The 21,124-nt window shown below is 46.9% G+C and overlaps 1 protein-coding gene across 5 annotated transcripts in view; it reads left to right on the top strand.

Annotated features, from left to right (window-relative positions):
- PLD1 (phospholipase D1) overlaps positions 1-21,124 on the top strand; it is an 80,255-nt gene that overhangs the window by 19,369 nt on the left and 39,762 nt on the right. For all 5 annotated transcript variants that reach the window (XM_032981952.2, XM_032981924.2, XM_032981946.2 and 2 more), the window contains exons 2-7: positions 11,006-11,191; positions 11,535-11,662; positions 11,944-12,089; positions 12,936-13,044; positions 14,645-14,710; positions 20,867-20,925. In XM_032981952.2, coding sequence (XP_032837843.1) covers positions 11,006-11,191; positions 11,535-11,662; positions 11,944-12,089; positions 12,936-13,044; positions 14,645-14,710; positions 20,867-20,925 — 694 coding nt within the window. The remainder of the gene's footprint in view (positions 1-11,005; positions 11,192-11,534; positions 11,663-11,943; positions 12,090-12,935; positions 13,045-14,644; positions 14,711-20,866; positions 20,926-21,124) is intronic.

Here is a 21,124-nt window from a genome sequence, read left to right as displayed (position 1 = left end):
TCATAGTCTTTTTGTGAAGAAATTACTTGTGCTCTCAGTCCTCTTTTTCTAAATGCCTATTTATGTAGTCCCCATGAGATGTTCTGAAGTGTATTTTTCCATGATGGATGTTTCCTGCAAATTGATTTTTTTTTTTTTTTTTTTTTTTTTTTTTTTTAATGTAAGTGTCCCACCCAGTGTTAAGTCTTACCAGGAAAGAATAGTAGATGACTCAGGGTGGCTTTGAAATTTCTGTGGTTAGACCTGATCCTGCTGAGTTTTGGCAGCTGAGCCATTTTTTTCACTAGGAAAAAGAATCGGCAAGATGGGAACTGTTCTCTGAGCCCATTCAGGTTTTTTTTTTTTTCTCTGCCAAAGCTATTACTTTTATTTCTGCCAAAGAGCTTTTTTGTACATGTAGAAAACTCTCTGCAGACACCTTTCTGAGCAGCACTGCTCCAGAAGGCTGTGGAAGTTAAGGGAAAAAATAATATTTAAGTTTTGGCTCATCTTGTGCTGAGGTCTAGGGGGTTAAGCTTGTAAGTCATAACCTTAATGCTCTGATTTCATCTAGGAACATGTGGAAAAATGCTATACAGGAGTTTGCACAGAATGAGGAAGAGCTGCAGGGTGTCTCTGGCTTGTCCAGATGCCCGCAGTGCTTGTAAGGTGCTGGAGGTCTGGGGGTTTGGGTAAGGGAGAAGAACGAGGAGGCAGCTGAGGCTCGATTTGAGTTCAGACACGAGCACCGTCATTCACTGCCTGCCATCAGAGTGCTTCTGTGCCAGCTTGATGGAGGCATTTTTATTTCCCCTCTGGGAACGGAGGAAAAAAAATATCAGCAGCATCTTTTTGTTCCAAGGAAGCTGTCAGTATTGTCAATGTATGTAAATGAGCTATTTTGCATAAATTTGCAGGTATTTAGTTGTATTTAAGCAAGAAACATAGGGGAGGTATTCTGTTTCTCTAAGTTACTTCTTTGTAATTAGCAATTTTCTGTTGAATTTGCCTGGGTTTGATGTTAGTTCAGCAGGTACTTATGTGAACCCTCAGCCATCATTCCAGAGTTATTTGTGAAATCAAAACTGAACTTCTGTAGTTATTTTCTCAGCCTTAGTTCTGATAATGAAGCAAACACTTCGAATATATGGAAAAGTTAACTTTTCAGTAACTTGAGTACCCTGTGTCCTGAGGGCTGTTATGAGCCTATGGAGGGTCTCCGTGGGAGATGCTGATTTGCAAAGCCACCTGAAGCCTTTTTTTAAAGTCTTGTGGACGAGGTCACCTTTGGTCTCTGAGCTCAGCTCACAGCTTCTCTTCCAATGACCTCTGGGGCTTCCCCAAGCCAATTGTTTTGTTCTTGTAAAGCAGAAGTTTGCAAATATTTGTTTTAACTGGCCAGGGAGATGGAAAATGCAGTTGTTGGAAGGCTTTAGTATTAATCTAGATATCCAGATGAAGAAGCTTGTGAACTGGTAGATTTTTGGGTGTGAAAGGGAGGCCGAGGACTGATGTTTGCCCATGTTGGTGCTTGCTGTTGGCCGTGGATGAGGATAAGCAGGTGCTTTTGGAAATGCAGAACAGGAGCAGGCATGTGCCCCCTTGTCATCTCCTCTGGCACGTGTTGTGGCTGGCTCTTTGGGCACCATGCCTTACGGTACGATGGGCATGTGGTGCTGGGTGTCCCAGCTCGATGGTGGGAGCTGAGGCCACTGAGTGCTGTAGCTTGAGGGGTAGACTAAGGAATGGAAATCGGGAAAGGATGAAGACACCATATTCTTGTGGAGTTTATTAGTCAGAGTGCATGAAATGTCTTCTAAAAGCATTGTTTTTTTTTTAAAAAAAAAAATTCATTAGGGAGTTCAGTTTGGAAAGGTGGTAAATCCAGGTTTACATGCACGGGAGTGTTTTGGGGGGATGTGTGTGGCTGTACCATGCCATGGGGCTTTGCACTGGTGGGTCCAGTTGTTCCTGTCTCAGGCAGGGACAGTGGCTGACAGTGCTCTTCGGGTGGTGCAGGGTCCTATTTGGGATGGGGAGGCAGCGGGGTGCTGTTTGAGGTGCTGAGAGGGGCTGTGACATACCCTTGCTGGGGTGGCTGGAGGTACATGGTGTCCCCAAGATGCCCCAGCTCCTCCTGCTCCCATGAACCTGATGTTCATCCCATGCTTTGGCTTTACCAGAGCACATCCCTGACACGCTGCGCACGCAGTCAGCAAGCAGCTTGGCAGAGGTTGACGCTCAGCACGGGACCATTCAAATGCCTGCGCGGCCCCGGGGGCTGCCTGGGTGGGTGGGTGGGCAAACAAAACCTCAGTGGTGGTCACCCTGCAGTGGTTGTCCTTGAAGCTGGTGGTGCCCTGGGAGATGAGCCTGTACCTTGAACCCCCCAGGTGGAGGAGGGAGCTGGGCTTGGCTGGTGCTTGCATGGGAGTGCTCAGAGTCCTGCAATGAGGTGCCACCATCCTGACCTTCTGCTCATGCTGACTTTTTTCCAGTGAAAATGATTAGAGGAGTCCCATTAAAACAAGCAAACAAAAAAATTCTAGACAAAGGAGACGGCATTTTATTAAAGCAATAAACTATTTGCAAAAATACATGGTCTCAATCTGGTACTCTTCATCGCTGTGATACCCGCAGAAAATCCTCATTTCTTTGAGCAAGCCATGTAAAGGGTCAACAAAAAGTTAGCACCTTCATGTGCTTTTGCATGTGGTTTTTGACAGCAGGAGGAGAAAAGACAAATCGTGTTCCCACTTAATGGCAACTTTGCAATAAGCAGCAGGGTTGCAGCTGGAGCAGGGGCAGTGACCTCCTGATGTGTACCTGTGCTCTCTGCCTTGATCTAGAGCCTGGAGCAGGGCTGGAGAGCGATGCCTGGGGGATGCTGCTGCCGTCACCCCAATCCCTGCCCGTGCCTGGGCTGCAGCGCTTTCCCCGGATTTAGCTTGGCTGCAGGGAGTTATGCGAAGATCTATGTTTGCATTTTATCAGCTGCCACCTAACCCGGCCGTGGGATGGAGGTGCTGGGCTGCCTTCCAGCACGCCCGCTCGGCCCCGAGCCGCTGAAATTCCCTGCGGGAATGTGGTTTGGCAGGTGGCAGTCGCTGGAGCAGATGCAGCACCAGGAGATACCGGAATAGCATTGAGTGATGTATGGATATCAGCCATGTAGACATCTATACGGTTAGATCATGAAAATATGTCCTGTATTTATATGACGTGCTCAACTATATATGAGTGGCAGCCATGCTTTCCATCCTGCGAACACCACTGTGGTCCTTGTCACCTCTGGTTGTTGTGGAGATTGTTACGCCAAGAGTTCTTTGCATCACGCTCTGACCCTGACAAGCTCTTTGCTTTTAGAATTTTAAATAAAGCTTTCATGGTCTCTGCCTCGTGCCAAGCTCTGTGTGTCTGTCAGCGCTCTGAAGTGCTGAATCCTTTGGCCTTCCTACTGTTTGTGCTGTTGCAAGCTGGTCCTTTTTCCAGCTGCTCTCTTCCTTCAGCCCAGGACTCCCGTGGCCGTGCCCTGTCCCATCTCTGTGGTGGTGTTTGGGGATGCTGATGTGCTGCTGGTACCCAAGGTGTTGTCACCCAATTCTCTTTGTCCCTCTGCTGCTACAGTGCTAGTGGGTCTCTGGGGGAAAATGACCGGGTGCTGGAGGCCCTGGGCATCCCCTGTCCCAGCTTTTAAGGGTGTTATAAGCAGTGCTCCTGAGTTTAGGGGTGCAGAACGTGTGCTGTGATCACATCGGAGAGTGGAGGGTTCACGGTGCTCCAGGGGCTGAGCACAGAGGAGGCACGGCACGAGGTGTGAGCACTGTGCTTACACGCCCTCATCCGTGCCCGAGGAATCCAAACCACAGCGATGATTAATTATGTGAAGGGCTGTCATTAATCGCTGATAAATACCTAACAGTCAGCTTTCCGGGAGAGGCTGTGCTTCCTGCAGCAAGCAGTTCTTGGGGTGTGCTGGTGGGCAGAGGGAGCCAGAACACCCAGCATGTCCGTGTGAGATCAGCGGCCGCTGCTCATCGGTGGATATTTATGTTTTACTGTTCTGTAAAGCAAATAAAACGAGTCCTTGGGAGGTGCCTGACGCTTAGGCTGGTCCTGGGTGTAGGGAATAAACACAGCACGGAGAGGGCTTCTGACTGCAAGGGGGGGTTAGTCACCACGCAGTGACGGCACTGCCTGCTGTGATGACCAGTGCTTTACCTCATTGTTTCCCTTGACTCCCCCCCCCCCCATTTTCTTCTCTGTGGGGACAGATGCTGCAGACCCCACTACAGACACAGAAGGGGCTCTGCCCCGGTATGGATAACACAGCAGGGACTCCTCTAGATTTGCCTGTTGTCTCCAGGCAATCCCAGTCTTGAAGCATCTCGTCCCCTGTTGCAGGCAGGCTGTGTGGATTCCCCTGGCTTTTAGCTTTTCCTCCGGGCAGGCCGGTGGCTTGGCTGTGAGCCACAGTTAGAAAAGATTATGGAAATCAATAAAGCAGAACCAGGGAAGTGTGCTGCAGTCATTAAAGTGGGAAGCACTAATTGGTTCCTGCTTTTAGAGGTATTGCTGTTAAATGTAGGAACTTTGAGAATAATTGTTTTGGAAACAGCATTTTAAAATATTTTGGTTTTATCAGGATTGGGCCAAAGGTAAGAAATTTAGGTCAGGATGATGTCTGAACACGATGTTTATTGTTGATTTGGTTTTGTATTTCAGTTCTTTTCCAGCTTCAAATCTTTCCAGGGTGGGAGCAATGCTTTGGCTCTTATTCAAGGGTTGTTTTGTGTGTTTTAAAAAATAAACCTTAATCCTTTTGTGCTGCGAGCATCGATAAGGGCAGATTTTCAGGAGCTGTCTCCATGTGCCATGCTGGCCGCTCGCTTGTCTGGCTAAATGGCTTCCATGTAGTGAATTTAAGAGCAAGGTTAAGTCATGCTGAGCATTTTTGAACCCCCTTGTCTTTTAATTTTATACTTAAGGAATGTAATGTGCTACCTACAGGGGCCCTTGGATTTAAATTAACTAGTAGGGGAAGGTATACTGAAAAATAAAATCAGTGCGTGTCTTTTTGATCCATATGGGTATGTGGTTTTCCTGGGCTGGAAAAGCAAGACCCTCTTTGCAGGTGGTGGCAGAGACCCTGAGCGTGGGGGACACTTCCCGGCTGCTCAGTGGAGGTCTGACCCCTGCCAAGGGCTGTGGAAGGACGGTGTGCCAGGGTGTAAATCTGGGGGTGGTGATGAGCCCCGCTCCTCCTGGGGGATGCACGTTAACTCCTCAGAAGGGGCTCTTGTCAGACAAGGGTATTTCTCCACGGAGGGCTGCTCCAAAGCTAGTTTTAGGTTTAACATGTGATGAATTAGGAAATATTTGCGTGGAAAAGATTCATCACCACCGGGCAGGGCAAGTAGTTACTGAGGGCATCGTGCGTAGGATTTCCTTGGCATCTCATCCGGGCTCTCGGTGCTTTTGTGGCACCCAGGCTCCTGGCAGCGGCAGGGGGAGAGAGGAAATTCATGGCTCAAGTCATTTGGGTTTTGTTTTGTTTTTTCTTTTCACTGAGCCCATCTCATGGCCCTGTTTTAGCCCGAGCCCGTCTGTGCTGCTCCGTGCAGCCGGGGCGGCTTGCGTGGGTCCCACCACCAGCGCTGGCTGGGGGACAAAGCCAAGTATGGGAACAGAGGTCGCTTGTCACAGCCCTTGCCAAAAGGTCACTGTACTGGGAGAGATGTCGTGAGAACTGAATGAGGGTAATTTTCAGGGATTATAGTGTTTCTCGCCGTGAGGATGGGAGTTGATGTAGAGCATCAATCCCTGGAAGGCACTAGCAGGAAATGCCTGGTTTTACTTTATGTATTTTATCTTCCCTCCTCCCCTTTTTCCCAAATGAAGGCTTTCTCCGTTTCAGAGCTCTGCGTGGTGCTTGTCGGCATCCTAACCTTGTTAGGGAGCAGATTATCTGAGTTTGTTGGAGATCTGCCATGATATGTGTAAGAGAAAAAACTTCGGCTGACCAAATTTTAGATAGTCTGTGCTATTACCAGCTGTGCATACATTTTCACATCAGGACCTGAATGTCTTCAAAGCACAGAACTGTTCATGAATATTTACTAAGATATGTGTTTTCTGCTTTCCAGTTTCCATGCCTTTAGAGCTGTGCTTTTGTTGTCCTGTGCAACAAGTAGAAAAACAGTTTCTCCAGTGAAGGCTGAGATTGTCACATGATCCCTTAAGTAATAACTTGGGGTTAAAGCATAACCAAAATGGCAAATAATAAAAATAGATATCAGGTTTGCAAAGTTACAGGATTGAGCTAGGGTTTTGCAATACATTCGCAAGGGTGCAGGGATTAACATGGTTTATTTTTATTTCTATCGTCATTGTTCCTGTAGTTGAAATCTTGATTCTTGGTGCAGTCACTATTTCAAATTATGTATTTTGCTAGTTCAAGAGGTTTGGGGCTTGCCTGCTATGGGGACAGCCCAGTGAATGGCAGAGATCTTAAAATGTGCTTGGAAGAGGAAATAATCTGAACACTGGGCTGGACAAAGGTGGTCTCAGCAGTGTTTGTGGGGTTTTGAGCATGTTTTTTCTCTTTCAGTTTTTTACCATCTCCCCTTTTTTTCCTTGTTTGTTCATTCTTTCCAAAGTTTTCCTTTACTGCTGACTTTTTTTCAGTGGTTTTTCCTCCTTGCTGCTTTCGCCAGGGTAGACTTTGAGATGGATGAAGCCGGAGCTGCACGGTCCCTCTGTCAATATGCAGGTGGCTGGGCCAGCTCCCGGCTGCCGGGGCGGCAGTTTTGGATACGTGGGGTGCTGGGGTCTCGGGGGGTGGGGGGCAGCTGGGGCGGCCGTTCCTCCTCCCCTGCCCTGGGAAGGTCAGGAAGGACAGCCTGCCCTTACAGACCTCCAGCCCGAGGGACTCTGCAAACCCTTCCTGGGCGGTCCCACGCCATCAGACAGGGTTTTCTTCCCTAGCCTCTGCTTTAAACCTACAATTCAGGGCAGTTCTCTCTTGTCTGTCACAGGAGACTTGTACAGGCTTGCAGACTGCTGTCACGTTTCCTCCAAGTCTCTCCTTCCTCTCAGTCCTGACACTGTTCTCGCACAGGCCAAGCACTTTAGATATGACTCTTCCCACCCTGTCTTCCTTTTTGGCTTGCAGGCAGTAGCCCTCTTTGTGCATCTTGGCACAGCTTTTGCCTTTGTTCATGTTGCTGGTTCTTGACTCACTGAACGCCTTGGTCTCTATTCTTGTTTTCCTTTCCCTCCTCTGTTTTTTTGGTTTTTTTTTTTTTTTTTTTTTTCCCTTTTTAACAAACTGCTGCCTAATTGCTATCCTGGATGCCAAATACTGAAACGTAGCACTACTTCTGAAAAAATTTCATCCTCTTATTTCCACCCTCCTGCAGTTTGCCACTATGGGTTTGAGTTCCCTCTGTCCTTCACATAATTGCAGCCTCCAAAGCTGACAATATCAGTGTATTTAATAAACCCATTCCCTAGCCCATCATTAGTGCAAGCAGTGAGTGGCACTAGATAGACAGGGCCTTCTTGATGGAGATGGAGCCCTTCTGTCTTGCTGCTGAATAACCGTGCTTGGCACGTGTTTGTACCCAGCCTGTTGCAGATTAACCCGGGCGCTACCTCAGCCTGCCTGTGGGAATGCAGACAGTGTCCGCATGGAAACGCTGGCCGAGAGGTTAAATAGCTCTTACCATGTAAAGCAATTTGCAGAAGCTCTCAGAGGGAGGTGGGATGTCCAGTCTTTCCAGCTGATCCCGGTGTTGCCCTCCCAGCCTGCCTGGGGCTGGGCTTGCCAGGTCCATGGGGCTTCTGACAGGGCTGTAGGGAAGTCAGATTTTCCCTCTCAAATCCTTAATCTGGCTCTAATCTCAATGTGGGGAATCTTGCTGCTGGGACTGACTTGGCTCCGACTGAGTTTGGACTCTGCTTTATCCCAGGACTTGTCTGTGCCAGATGTGAAAACAGCTTTAGCTTTAAAAAAAAAAAAAAAAAAAAAAAAAGAAATCCTGAGTTATGCAGCCCTGCTGTGGTCCTTAGCAGATAGTCATTGCATACACTGGTTAATTGTTTATCCATTAACCGAGCGCATCAATTAATCTGACAAGAGGAGCCCAGCTGTACCTGCCACGGTGGGGAGGAGGAGGAGGAGGGAGGGTGCATACCCTTTCTGTGTTGGCTCCTGACCGCGTGCTCTTCCTCCAGCCCTGTTAATGTGGTATTTATCTGCTGATTTCTTGCAAGTGTAATTGCTGGCACGGCATGTACTAAGGGTGTTTGGGCTTGTATCCTTTTTGACTGTGCAAACCTCTTGTTTTGGAAAGTGCATTAAGTTTCCATGAAGGAAGAGCATCTCTTCAGACTAAAAAAAAAAAAAAAAAAAAAAAAAAAACCAAACAAACAAACAAAAAAAAACAAGAAACAACCCCAACAAAACAAAAAAAAAAAACACCCTACACACAAACACCACACCACCACCACCCCAAATAAACTGCATTTTGTTTCTAAGTGTGAATAGAGACAGCATAAATACAAAGCAACATGCTGCTTTATTTCCAGATAGAGATGGCCAAGAAAATTCTTTGCGAGGAGTGCTGAGTGGGAAATGAAATAGGATTTTATTGTACGTGTCAGTGCAGAGAGGGGAAGCGCTGCTGCCTTGTGTGGGGCAGCTCTGGGCCCTCCTTCAGCCCCCTGGGTTATTTGGGAAAGCCTGATAGTGCAGCCTCCTTCCTGGGAATACTATTTATCTATGTCTGTTTTCTAGGGGGAAAGGCAAACATCTGAAGCCAGTGTATATCTGGTGGAATGACTTCACTGCTGGAAGAAACCAAAAAAGTACCTTATGATCTCAGAGTAATTCAAGTCCCCCGTAGTATGTTGTTAGTAATAGATAAAGTGTAAATTTTCTGCTGGTGAGAACGGGCCTTTCCTCCAGCCGGGGGCCGGTGCCGGATTGCGGCTGCAGCGAGGCTGTGCCAGCTGGGCAGGGCGGTGGGTAGTGCCAGGGGCTTCATCCTCCCACTTTTCAGCATATTTCCATCTGTGACGATGAAGGGAAATTCCTTTTTCGCCCTCCCCAGACAGAAGGGGAATGAGGTACCCAGGAGTATACATGTGTGGGTTTGCGTTTGAATTATTCAGGTGGATCTCGAAGTGACGTGCTAACCCAGGGAGCCCCCAGTCTGGTCCTAGAGCCTGAAGTGGCAGAGCCACCAAGACCCTCATTCCCAAAATGAAGCTGTTGATTTTGCCTTTACTTTGGTAGAAGAGATTGACTCAGTTTTTCTTGATTCAAGTCTGTGTGCAAATATATATATTTTTTTTTCTGAAGGCAGCTGATTTTAGCATGTTTTTGGGCTTACATGATATCAGCCTTATGTAGTAATAAAATTATGTACTTATTTCAAGAGGCAATGATAATAAAGAATGTTCTTTCAAAAGCAGCTAAACACATGAAGTATTAAAATGTTAAATTATTTCCAAATTACGGCATATCCAGCTCTTTCTATGGAGCTCACTCAAGAATAATTGCACAGTGTTCTTTGCAGAATTTAACATCAGAAATGTTGCACTTTTTTCTTTTTTTTTTTTTTTGTTAATCATTCTTTCACACAATGTAAGAGTTTCCATGAGTATAAATGGACGTCCTTGTATTGGCTTCTGTAAAACGTTGCCAGTTTGTCCTGTCCATAGTTTTTCAGCGTAGCTATCAAGCTGTGACTTATTACAGAGCAGAACAAAGATTGAAGAGCCTTTTTATCACAGAGATGCCCAGGAGCTGTAGTTAGCTGCGTGCAGGGACCAGCAGCCAGGTCTGCAGCCCCGTGGCGAGTTGCAGACCCTGGAAGAAGAGGAAGAAGCAGCTTTGCAAATACAAGAGCTGAAAGCTTGCGCCAATCTGAGTGAACATGCTTCATAACTTTTTTTTTTTCCCCCCCCCCTCATTTTTTCTCCTCTTCCTTCAACATTTTTGTCCTGACTCAGGTTCCTGGCAGGGGAGAGTGGGAATAAAGGTGGGAAGTGGCATAGGCATCAGTCTCCCAACATCTCCAAGTGCCACTGAGCAGGCACCAGCCTCCCCACTGCCCGCCGTCCCCATCGCCAAGGGGCAGGGGGCTGGTCCCCTGCAGCCACCTGGGCTGTAGAAGGGGTGCGAGCTCCCTGGGGAGCTGTTGGAGGGGTGAGGGGCAGCATCCAGCCGTGTTGCTCCCAGGCTTTCTGCGGGCATTGGGGTCCCCACTCTGCACCCCAGACAGGAGCCCTCGTGGCTGTGATTTTTTTTTGAGCCTGCTGAGAGGATGGAGCTGTGGGAGAGCACGAGAGCTGCACATACCACAGGCAATTGTGTAAGTTGCATAGAAATGAAGGAAATCTTAATAATGCCAGGAGTTTATATCACTGGTTCAATTAAAGGAAGAATACTTAAAAAAAACTGCCTACTGATTTTCTGAGTGAGCTTTTCCTCTGTGCAGCCTAACCCAGGAAATCCAGTGTTGTGAGAATTAAGTCTAGGATCTGGCCAGGGATTAATATAACTTGTGCTTTTTCTGGTGCATTGTCATTATTACAGAGCTAGCTGAGACGTTCAGGCGAGCTGATACAGAAGCTTCTTTGCTTTCCTTTGAAATCAATATGTGAAGGTACTCCTAAGCCACAACCAACCCCCTGCAGGTTTTTGTATCTGGAAAGTTAAATATTATGTATTTTCCATTTTAAAGTACAAGTGGAATGTATGAGTCCTGTGGTCACTGGCATGGAGGGAAATGTTTTCTTGTAGCCTGAAGCCACCTGTGCTTTTTCACTGCTCCCCTTGCTCTGGGCAGTGGTTTCTTGTAGCTGCGGGGCTGGGTGTTTTGCAGCAGGGACAGTTGGGGTGGATGTGGGCGAGGGAAGACGGGGGCCACATGCTGCCAGGGTTTTCCCTCAGCCCCCCCTGTGCTAAGGTGTTGCAGAGGGGGTGATGACAGCCCCTCTCCTTCCTCCTCCCCAGCCCCCCGTGGCGCCGGTGCGCAGGTCCCTGAGATGTCGCTGACAGCAGAACGCCATGCAGCTACGTCGACGCTGAAGAAGATCGCTGCAGACATGAGCAACATCATCGAGAGCCTGGACACCAGGGAGCTCCACTTCGAGGGGGAGGAGGTTGACTCAGAGGTGCTAAATGACCCAAAAGGCACCGGTGAGTTGACACCTGTATCTTCCCACCCCGTGCGCTGCCTGGATTTAGTAACCAATAGTCTGTTGGCAGAGAGGGTACAACCTCAGTGATTTTACCAAGCCCAGCCATTCACCCTGATTTAGGACCAGGAGGCATTACTCTTAGCGCTTCAGCTTTTCAAGTCAAGTCCCTTCTGTAAAAACTTGTCTTTAAGCTCCCTTAAATAAAATCTGGTATATTTTAGTGGAATTAATGCTGCTGTGTAAATGCTCCCATGTTAGAGTATTGCAACCATCTGCTGGCTTTCATGCCCTCATTGATTGTTACAAGGCTGTTGAACTAATGGGATTTGTGGTCCTTGCAGTGTGCATTCCCTTCTCTGCCATCTATCACACCCATGGGTTCAAAGAGCCGGGCACACAGACGTACCTCACGGGATGTCCTGTTCGAGTGCGTGTGTTGGAAGTTGAACGCTTTACTTCCACAAGGAAGGTCAGAACTTCCAGAAATTTCATTTAATTTCCTTAGAACTGTATTAAAATGCTCTTTGCGGGTTAATTTTGTGTGTGCTTGTTGATGGGCTGCTGAGGAAGTAGGAGTGCCTGTGTCTTAGAAAACGCTTGAGAGAAGGTTACCTGTATGTTTATAAAATGTAATAAAGCAGAACAAGAAATTGTGAGACAGAATTATCCTTAAGTAAAATTAGATGAGCAGCTGTGTGGCAATGACTTATTTCAGAGCTGCATCTCTTGTGGTGGTGTTCTTCTCTGCAGGTACCAAGCCCCAACGTTTACACCATCGAGCTGACCCATGGAGAGTTCACCTGGCAGGTGAAAAGGAAGTTCAAGCACTTCCAGGAGTTTCACAGGGAGCTGCTGAGGTACAAAGCCTTCGTGCGCATCCCTATCCCTACCAGGAGGTGAGTGGGCAGCCCTGCGGACGCGGTGGGATTTGGGAAGATGGGATCTTCTTTTCTCTTTTAATAGCGTATCAGTCTGGCTTCACCAATCCCATTTACTTTGCTGTAAGGAGGAGAGGGTGGAAGAATTCAGTCTCTACAAATATTTAGCAGCTATAATTAAAATATTTAATCTTTACATATTTAGCAGCTATAATTAAGTGGTGCAAGCATATCTCTGCTGACACAGAAAGCATGTTGGGTCCCAGATCATCAGCTTTTGATCTGAATTTGCCTTGAACTCGGGGAAGGGTTGTGTTAATGTTAATGGAAATTGTTGGTGCACTGTGGCTTTCTGGCAGCATGGGCTGGATGTGGGAGGTATGGGGGCCCCTGGCATGGGTGGTGAGTCCTGCCCAGGCTGGCCTTGGTGCTCGGGGTGACTGGGAGTATAAGGGAGAAGTGGTGTAGGTCAGCAAGAGCCTCCTGATGTGGAGAAGCGTGGGGAGATGATGTTAGGAAGGGTGAAATTATGAAGGGTTAAGGGCTGGGGGAGCATAATTCCTTGAGAATAGGATTTAGGCTCCCTTTCCTTATAAGGGCAAAAGGGGACCCTCAAAAATCAAACTCTGATATTTCTGTGTTGTGTTTTTGTTTGTGAGCCAGTTGGAGCACACTGACTTCTTAAATGCATCCACGCTTGCCTTTTTTTGCTTTCCTGCCCACCCATCTCAGTTTTTAAGAGCTTGGATAGGAAAACTAAAAGCACTGCAGAAGAAGGGTTACGTATCAAGGCACGCACACACTCCCAGTGCTCTGGCTTGACGTTGGGGTTTGTTGTGTTTTTTTTTTTTTTTTTCTTTTCAGTCACACGGTGAGAAGACAATCCATCAAAAGGGGAGAACCGAGGCAGATGCCGAGCCTGCCGCACACGGCGGAGAGCACGGTGCGGGAAGAGCACTTCTCCAGCAGAAGGGTGAGCGCCCGGCTCGGTGTGCGGGGGCCAGAGGGATGCTCAGGGAGGGGTGGTGGTGCTTCTCGGGTGCAGAGGTGTCAGGCAGGTTGCTTGCAAAGCCACACGCTATCAGAGCCCTTGTTTGATTACCTCTGCAGTCTTTTGCTTGACAGACTTAGGCATTGACAAGTCCAGCTTTAAGCCAGATTCTCCTCCGTGCAAAGAGGAGGATGCTGCTCCGGGGGTTCATACTGTCAGAGTCTTCCTCTGCATTTGAAGAAAACAACGATGCCAAGAATGGTGGTTCCCTTCTTCCTACCTGCTCCTATTTAAAGATAGAAGAGGCACTTTAGAGTCAACTTGTGTGATGGAGGCAGCCCCATGGTCATCAAAACCTGAGAGATTTCAGTCCTGTCCCCCTCTGAAAAAGGAGATGACAGTCAGGCTCTTGATGCTGAAGTGGATAATTTTAGCCAAGGCACACGTGTTGTGTGTAACTTCATCAGATGTTAACAGATGGGCCCTTCTATGAAGAGGGTGGATGTCTTCCTACCTCTTCATTGCAGATTTGCTGCTTGCAAAAAAAAAAAAAAAAAAGTCTGTAAAAACCCATGTTTGTTCACCCTGTGCTTATCTCCTTCTGCTGTTTACTCCTTCCTTGGGCATTCTGCTGCTGAGGCCTCAAGTCCTAAAAGGTTGTGTCTTGTGGCTGTGCAGCGTGGAAAACCCTCCCTGCTGTGCATGGCTTTGCTGCTGTGTGGGAAGTTTCAGGAGAGAAACGTTGTTTAAAGGAGGAAGACAAATGTTTTCTAGATCTTTTTCTCTCTTTTTTTTTTTTTTTTTGTTTCCCCCCTCCTTGACTTCTTTGTGTGAATCCCACAGCTTTCACCATGGGCATGTACACCCCCACTGCCCACCTGGGTAGCTCAGTGCTGTGATGTTAACACGGAGAAGGACGAAGGTCCCGATGACATTTGTTTCTTTTCAGTTTGTTTTGTGTCCTGTAGGACTCTGCCCAGTTTCCCATGCCCAAACACCTTAGTCTCTTCTTTGCCCAGTTTACTGTGAGGACAGGAGGAGATTATCCCTCCTGTAATGGTTTCTCCTCCCCTCCTGGCTGGGGAGGACAGGCTCTCTGGTGACCGGTGGCCCAGCCACTGCCCTCTCCATGGCTTTGGGACAGGGTGACATGGTCACTGTGCTCCTCACCCCGTGAACGTGGTGTATTGGTTAAACAGGTTCTCTCGGTTGTGTCCGAGGCTGTGTTTTTCTCACGAAGCTAATTTGTGTGAGTCAGAAACAGCAGGGACTGTCTTTTGTATTTAAAACGGTTCTGAAACTTGGGCTCAGTCAGGAAAGTTGACCTCTAAAGTGACAGTGCCAAGGAACAGGTCTGCTGGTGGAAGGTACAAACACAGACCTGTGAACAGTAAACAACGTGATCAAACTGTTTATTCTGCTGAGCTATAATGTTCCATGAGCACATAATAATGTATGTATTTATCCATTCAAGCTGAAAAGTGTGTCTGAATTGCTTCCTAATGCCTAAAGTTGGATTGTGTGAGGTTTTTTTCTTGAAAATTCCTGCATCTTACCTAAAGTTTCAATGTTTTAATTGTAGAAACAGCTGGAAGACTACTTGACAAAGATCTTAAAAATGCCGATGTACAGGAACTACCATGGAACAGTAAGTAGCAAGTAGTTTGCTGAGAAGCCTAAAGAATATTTGCTTTACAAATGTTGAACTGACTGGAAGAAGACATGCAGCTTATATAAGAAACATTTTACAGCCATTTTGCAAGCAGTTTGGCTTAGCTGATTTTCCCACCGTGGGTGTAATATTATTAAAACCAAAGCAAGAGAGTGAATGGCTCAGTCTTGGAGGTCACTGTTATAGCACAGTGATAACCTCCTCAGGGTAGTCCAGTCCAGAATGCTGATTGTTACATGTATGATGTAGTGGGTTTCTGCTTAATTCTGGAGAGTTTAAGACGGTAAGTTGAAGTTTTAGATACTGAAACAATTGGAGTCCTAACCATGTTTGTAATGGCTCCTTCAGTTTGGGCTTTGTGCGTGGTCCTGGGTGCAAATTTGTCTCAGGTTCCTGTTCTGTGCTGTTTCAGTGGACATCAGTGACACTGAGTTTGCATGAGTAATAGCCATTTACCTCTGCGGGTATTTTGTCGCTTCCAAAATTAGATGGTAATTGACTTATTTCCCCAAGTTGATGGTCTCTTTGAAATGAGGAGACATGTCAAATCCAACTTCAGGCCTATTTTAAGCAAAAACGTTTCCTTTGAAAGCCACCCTTTAATGTTTCTTCAATAGTCCTCACCTGTCAGCCACAGCTGTAACATTTCCCTGGGATGATAATTTATTTCCACTTTTCTTGGCTGCATAATGATTGTGTTACTCCATCTTCTGTATTATCAGCAAAACCTGAAGCATGTATTGAGAAGCTGCAGAGCTTAGTGACGTTTCTGAACAAGGGGTGATAACTTGGGAACACTTGGTTTTCGAACAAGCCAGAAATATAGACTGTACTTTGGGTATCTGTAGCAACCAGTTCCTCTCTTTGGCTTTTGTTGTTGCTTGGTAGGTATTCCGCTCTTTTGCAGGATTTTGGTTGCGTGGAGATGTTGGACATCTTGTAGCTGGATGTCTTGCCTGAAAGCTGTGTGTGCTCTTATTGCAGAGCTCAGCGTGTTGAGCACTGATGGTTAGATGGGGCAAAGTGCTCATCCAGGGTTGGCCATCGTGCTTTGGGTTGCAGGAAATCTACAGACTCAGGCCGAGGGAACTGTGTTCCTTACGGAGTGCTGCTTTTGGGGGCAGGCTGTGGAGCTGAAGTCCAACGCAGTCAAGAGCTGCGTTAGTCTGCACGTGGAAAAGAGTCATCTTTTGTTCTAAAGGCAAGACTGGGATAACTTGGCAATTTTGATCAGTAGCATATGCAAAGCGGGGGAGAGTTCTTTTACAGTGCAGATCTGTCTTGTCACTCTTAGGCAGGTGTTGCTTTTTTCAAATACTTTGGAGAATTTCTGCTCATGTAAGAAGGTGGGTGACCTTTTGACCAGGCTGTGGTTTGGGGCAGGCTGCTGTGGTGGGGGCTGGGTGAGGAGATGAGCCATCCTGCCTTCCCCGGGCAGCTGTGGGGTGCTCCCCTCCTCCTGAGCTGAATCACCCTTCTGTCCCCAGCTCCCAGAGCCAGATGTCACTTCGCACATAAAATCTCAGTTTATTGTTGGCTTTCATTGGATTTGGCTGCAGTGAAGCATTCAGTGAGGACTTTGCTGCTAATGGTGGCAGCGTTGCTAAGTGCAGCGGGTCCTGCAGGCAATGCTGGAAGAAAGCGCAGGGAGAAAAAGATTTCTTTCAAAAAAACAACCAAACAAAAAAAAACCACACACACAAAAAAAACCCACAACACCAAAACAACCCCCACTACTGTCAGACTAGAGACTAAAGCGAAGATTTCTGTCGTTTTCCTTGGAACTGCATTTGTCCTCCTTAGAACAAAGTGAGGGCTTTGCTGTCCCTGTGGTTGAGGAGTCTTTTGCGTGGATGCTGACAAATGCTGTAACTGTCTTGATCTTGGAGCGTGTCTTGACTCCTGCGTGTGCTCTTCTCATCAAATCCATGTGCCGAGGTGTTTTTTAAAATCCTAAATTCTTCGTGAAGTCAGGCATGGAGTTGCAATGGCAAGCTGCGACCTGCCTGATGTGTAACCCTTGGTCCCTGTGAAGAGCCTGCTTGGGTCAATCGCATCTCCTCGGAGATGATTTTATATCTGACCTGCACAATTTGATTATTTTGCTTTTTTATTTCTTTTATTTTGCATTTGTGGTTAATTTATTATTTGTCAGTGAAAGGATCACCACTTCATACACTGTCTCGAGGACGTGCCCTGCACTGGGAGAGTCATGCCTGCAAGTTGAGCTTGTAATGGTTTTGCAGACCTGAAGTCCCCAGTGGGTTGAGGATCAGGTCCACAGTGACCACATGACATTGCCGAGGTTGTACATCCTCTGGCCTTTCTCGGTGATGCTCCTGCAGGCTGTGGAAATAGAACCTACTGAAGCATCATCTTTTAGAGACGCATCAAGTGTCGCTTGCTTTGACTGGGTAGCTCTGACTGATAAAATTTACAGCCTTCTCACATATCCCTTAATTTCTCAGCATTTGTTGTAACAGTGCATTTTGTGTGGAGTTCGCAAATAGATTGGTAGATGCACTGTATTTTGTGATCAGAACCCAGACTTTGTTACCTTTCATTATTTTAATTTGTTTTCCTTTTGGCTATGTGACTTATGATTAAATCTCATGTCTTCTAGTCCTTTCCAAAACCATTTTGTAGTCCTTCTGGGCTGATGTGCTTCAAGACAATTACCATTAAAATTAATGTCGTGGGAATCTCAGTGTGTTAATTGTCCACAAGTTTTTCTGGGAAATAGAAATTTGGGGAATATAGTCCAAAACTACTAGGAAACAGGGCCCATGGGCTTGATTGTATTCCATCTTTATTATTTGGACGTTTGCATCGTTTTTTTTTTGTATGAGCTGCAATAGTGGAAAGATGCCCACGCAAAATGAAAAATAAGATTTGGTTGAACCAGAGTGTGTGTGTCTGTAACATTTTGCATTATTAAGTGCAAGTGGTACAACGTAAGAACAACTTGGATATGAGAGAGTGGCTGCCGTTTTGCCTCTGATATGGCACTTTGATCTGCAGACCATTGCAGAGGTCCCCACCCAATCCTTCGATGTTTTTAGTTATTGCACTTGAACTGAAGCACATTTAAATTTTTTTTTAAGTTTGGGTTTAGCGTAAGCCAATTTTTTTGTATTAGAAATAGGTGGCATCTTTTGCTGAACAATATTCTGAAGAGCAGTGTAACTTCATTTTATTGCTAGCCACAGCTGCTAATCGACTCCTTATGGGTTTTTTAGCCCACTAAATTAAAAACAAGGATCGAAATGAAAACACAGTGTGGAGCTGCTGAATTCTTTCTGAAATGCGGGTGCTCGGTGAAATTTTTGCTTACATAAATCATGCGTGCTCGACATTGCTGGTGGAATGGGACAGTTTAAAACCGTGGCTCGTGCACCTTGCAGCTGGTTCTTCACCTTTCACAGCTTGTCTTTCTGCAGCTGAGCACTCCTGTCTGGTGTTTTCCTGTTGTGTTTCTTTTTTTTTTTTTTTTTTTAGTTTTTATTGCTACAACAATGTCATTGAAACTGCATTCTTTAGGCCCATATCTCATACTTAAAATATTCTGCTGCAGATTGCTCTGAAACCGGAGCAGGATGCCGGCTCCCTGGGGAGGCAGCTGGGCAGCACAGGAATTCAGATGTGAAGGAGATGAAAGCGCCTCGCTGCTCTGCGCTCCCCTCCCGGTTTTTCTGTGAATGACAGGCACCTCGGATGAAAGGCACTGTAACAGTAAAAATAGCTAATGCGGCAATAATAATAAATCATTCGATCAGGTATTTTCCACTGCAATGAGACATTTTCTAGCTGGTGGAATTTATTTATGGTGTTTTTTTTTTTTTTTTACAAGCCAATATTCCTAATTGGCGTTGCTTCATCAACGTGTTTGATGGGCTCCTGTCACTGTCACAGCCTTTTCAAAGGCTCCTTGGCTGAAGAGCAGGTTGCTGCCACTGCCTGACAATCTTTCTTTCATTTTTATGTAGTAGTAGTTTTGTTTCTGCAAGTAATTTTTCCTCATGGTTTTTATTTTTTCTTCGAGGGCATGTAGTTCTGTGCATGCAGTGCTCCTCAAATTGCTGCCAGCCTTCTGGTTGCAGCCAACATTTTCAAAGGGTTTTGACATTCATGTGCTGGTATTTTCTTCTGTGTGGCCACTGAGAGAGATGTCTGGGTTTCTGCTTCATCTGATAGGGATTGTCAGCCATTTTCTGAAGAAATGAAAATGTGATCCAGAGCAAAGAACTGGCCTGAGACTTCATTTGGGGCCTCTGAGAAGAGCTTGCAGGATACGCTGGGTTTTCAGATGCTCCCCATCCTGCTCCAAGTGTCACTGCAGAAACAGCTAAAACATTTGTAGGGCTCACCTGGTGCATTTCCAGGCTGTGTAGTGAGAGCGGTGATAGCAACATTGGTAGTAAAAGCATGGAATAATTTTCTGAAAACAGGCTCAGATCGTCCAAAAATGAGGGCATTAAATTCACCTCTACTGAATAGAGGTTACGTCATGTCCTTGAGCTGCTCAGAGGAGAACAACACGTCTTGATCTTCTCCATGGCCATTGGGAAGGTCCCAGGAGCAGCTGAGCATGAGGAGGAGGAAGGATCTTCTGTCCTACTGCTGCTTCTGTGGGGCAAAAATTACGGTGTTGGGAAGGGAGCCGAAGCTGGCCTCACTGTCAGTGCAAGATAGACTTTTGCCCCAAATTTACTGATACTCTTTGTTATACTTAGTGTTTGAAAATCTCTCTGAGACTGATGGGTCTGCCCGTGTAATTCCTGTGTAAAATCAGATTTTGATGAGGAAGGGCCCTGAGGTTGGCTTGCCAAAGAGCAGGTGACAGTGGCCACCTTTGAGGAGAGTTCTTCCTTAGGTGCTGGCACCTGAGCTGCTGTGGGGCATGGCCTGAAGCTGGCCCCGAGGCTGCCTCAAGTCCTGACTGCAGTTGGGAACGTGGGTTGAGTCCTGGGCTCCTGTCCCAGCAGGCTTGGTTGCCAAAATGCGTGGTGAGAGGGTTCCCTCCGGCTTGCTGCCTGACCAAAGGGGAGAGCAACTCCTGCCCTGCCCCTGCCCTGAGCAACTTTCTGCGCTTGGACAACTTTGTGCCATAATAAATTAAAAGTGCCTGGGTGCAGACAAGCCTCTGCCATGCAGGGCTGCTCCTGCCTAATCCCTGCCCTGCACGGGACACCCGGGACAGGCATTTCTCCCTGCTAATGGGGCCCAGGGCTAATAACCAGCAGACTGTCAGGAATGTCCCGCTGTGCCAAGATAAAGCCTGCTTGGTCAAAATCGCCTGGTGTCCTATTTTTGGAGGCGAATGTAATCGTTCTGTGCTTTCTCACCGGCTTTGGTTGTCATTACGTTCCGCTGCGATCTCTGCTGAAGGAGGAGGTGCAAGGAGGCCAGTTGCTTGAATTTGGGATTTTGCTGGTGGCCCTGGTAGCACGGCACATGGCTTCCTCAGGCTGTGCCGGCTGTGGAGCTCTGTGCAGGCCTGCAGAAGTCACAGGGAGTGCGCTTGAACTTGCTCTCCTCCTGCCCTGCTGTGGCTTTCCTGTGGGTTTTTGGCTCCTGGGGCCAGCTGGGGCTGTGGCGTGTGTACAGCGCCGAGTGGGAGCGACCTGCTGCGATGGGCTTGGAGGATGCTCGTGGGTTCAGGGGCTGAACCCCCGTGTGGTGTGTGGCCATGGGGTAGGGGAAGCAAAGGGAATAGGGTGCTCCCACCCCTGGGGATGTGTGCTCATTCCCCTTCCAGACTTTTTGTGGGGAGTCACTAGAGGAAGGAGGGAGTTCAGGCAGTTAGCCAAGATCACACAGACACCCAAACAGGGTCAAACCTGAGTCCTTGTTTCAGCCAGTGATCCAGGAGGGAGGATACTGGTGGGTCCCCGTGACACATTTAATCTTGGTTGTCCTGCTTGCTTGAGATGTGTTCTCTAAAGCACACTTAAACAAGCAAACAAACAAGAAACACAACCAAACTACTTGGTCTTCTTGAAGAAGCGATGGTGGGTAACTTCTGCTTAGGATCTGCTGTAGGTTCTGTTTATGACAAGTTGCTTTGATGAAGCAAAATATTTTGTGGATTTTGAAGTACGAAAGATGAGTGAATCTTCTTCTCTTTCCCAGATGGAGTTCATTGGAGTAAGCCAGCTGTCATTCATCCACGAGCTGGGGCCGAAGGGCATGTGAGTTGTGAGCTGTGTCTTTGCGAGTTATGATTCACCAAGAGCAAGGCTTTATAAATAAATTTTGTTCAAAATAATAGCTTTCCTTTCTCACCAATAACTGACTGGGGAATATTTTGCTATCCAGATAGAAAAAACTGTTAATGTTCAGACAGAACTGCTGCAACTTTGGGAAATAATTTTGAGAGCAGGCTGCTTT

The sequence above is a fragment of the Tyto alba genome, unplaced genomic scaffold, assembly GCF_018691265.1.
Source record: "Tyto alba isolate M040663 unplaced genomic scaffold, T.alba_DEE_v4.0 Super-Scaffold_10, whole genome shotgun sequence".
Taxonomy (NCBI): domain Eukaryota; kingdom Metazoa; phylum Chordata; class Aves; order Strigiformes; family Tytonidae; genus Tyto; species Tyto alba.
This window is presented reverse-complemented; position numbering and strand designations above follow the sequence as displayed.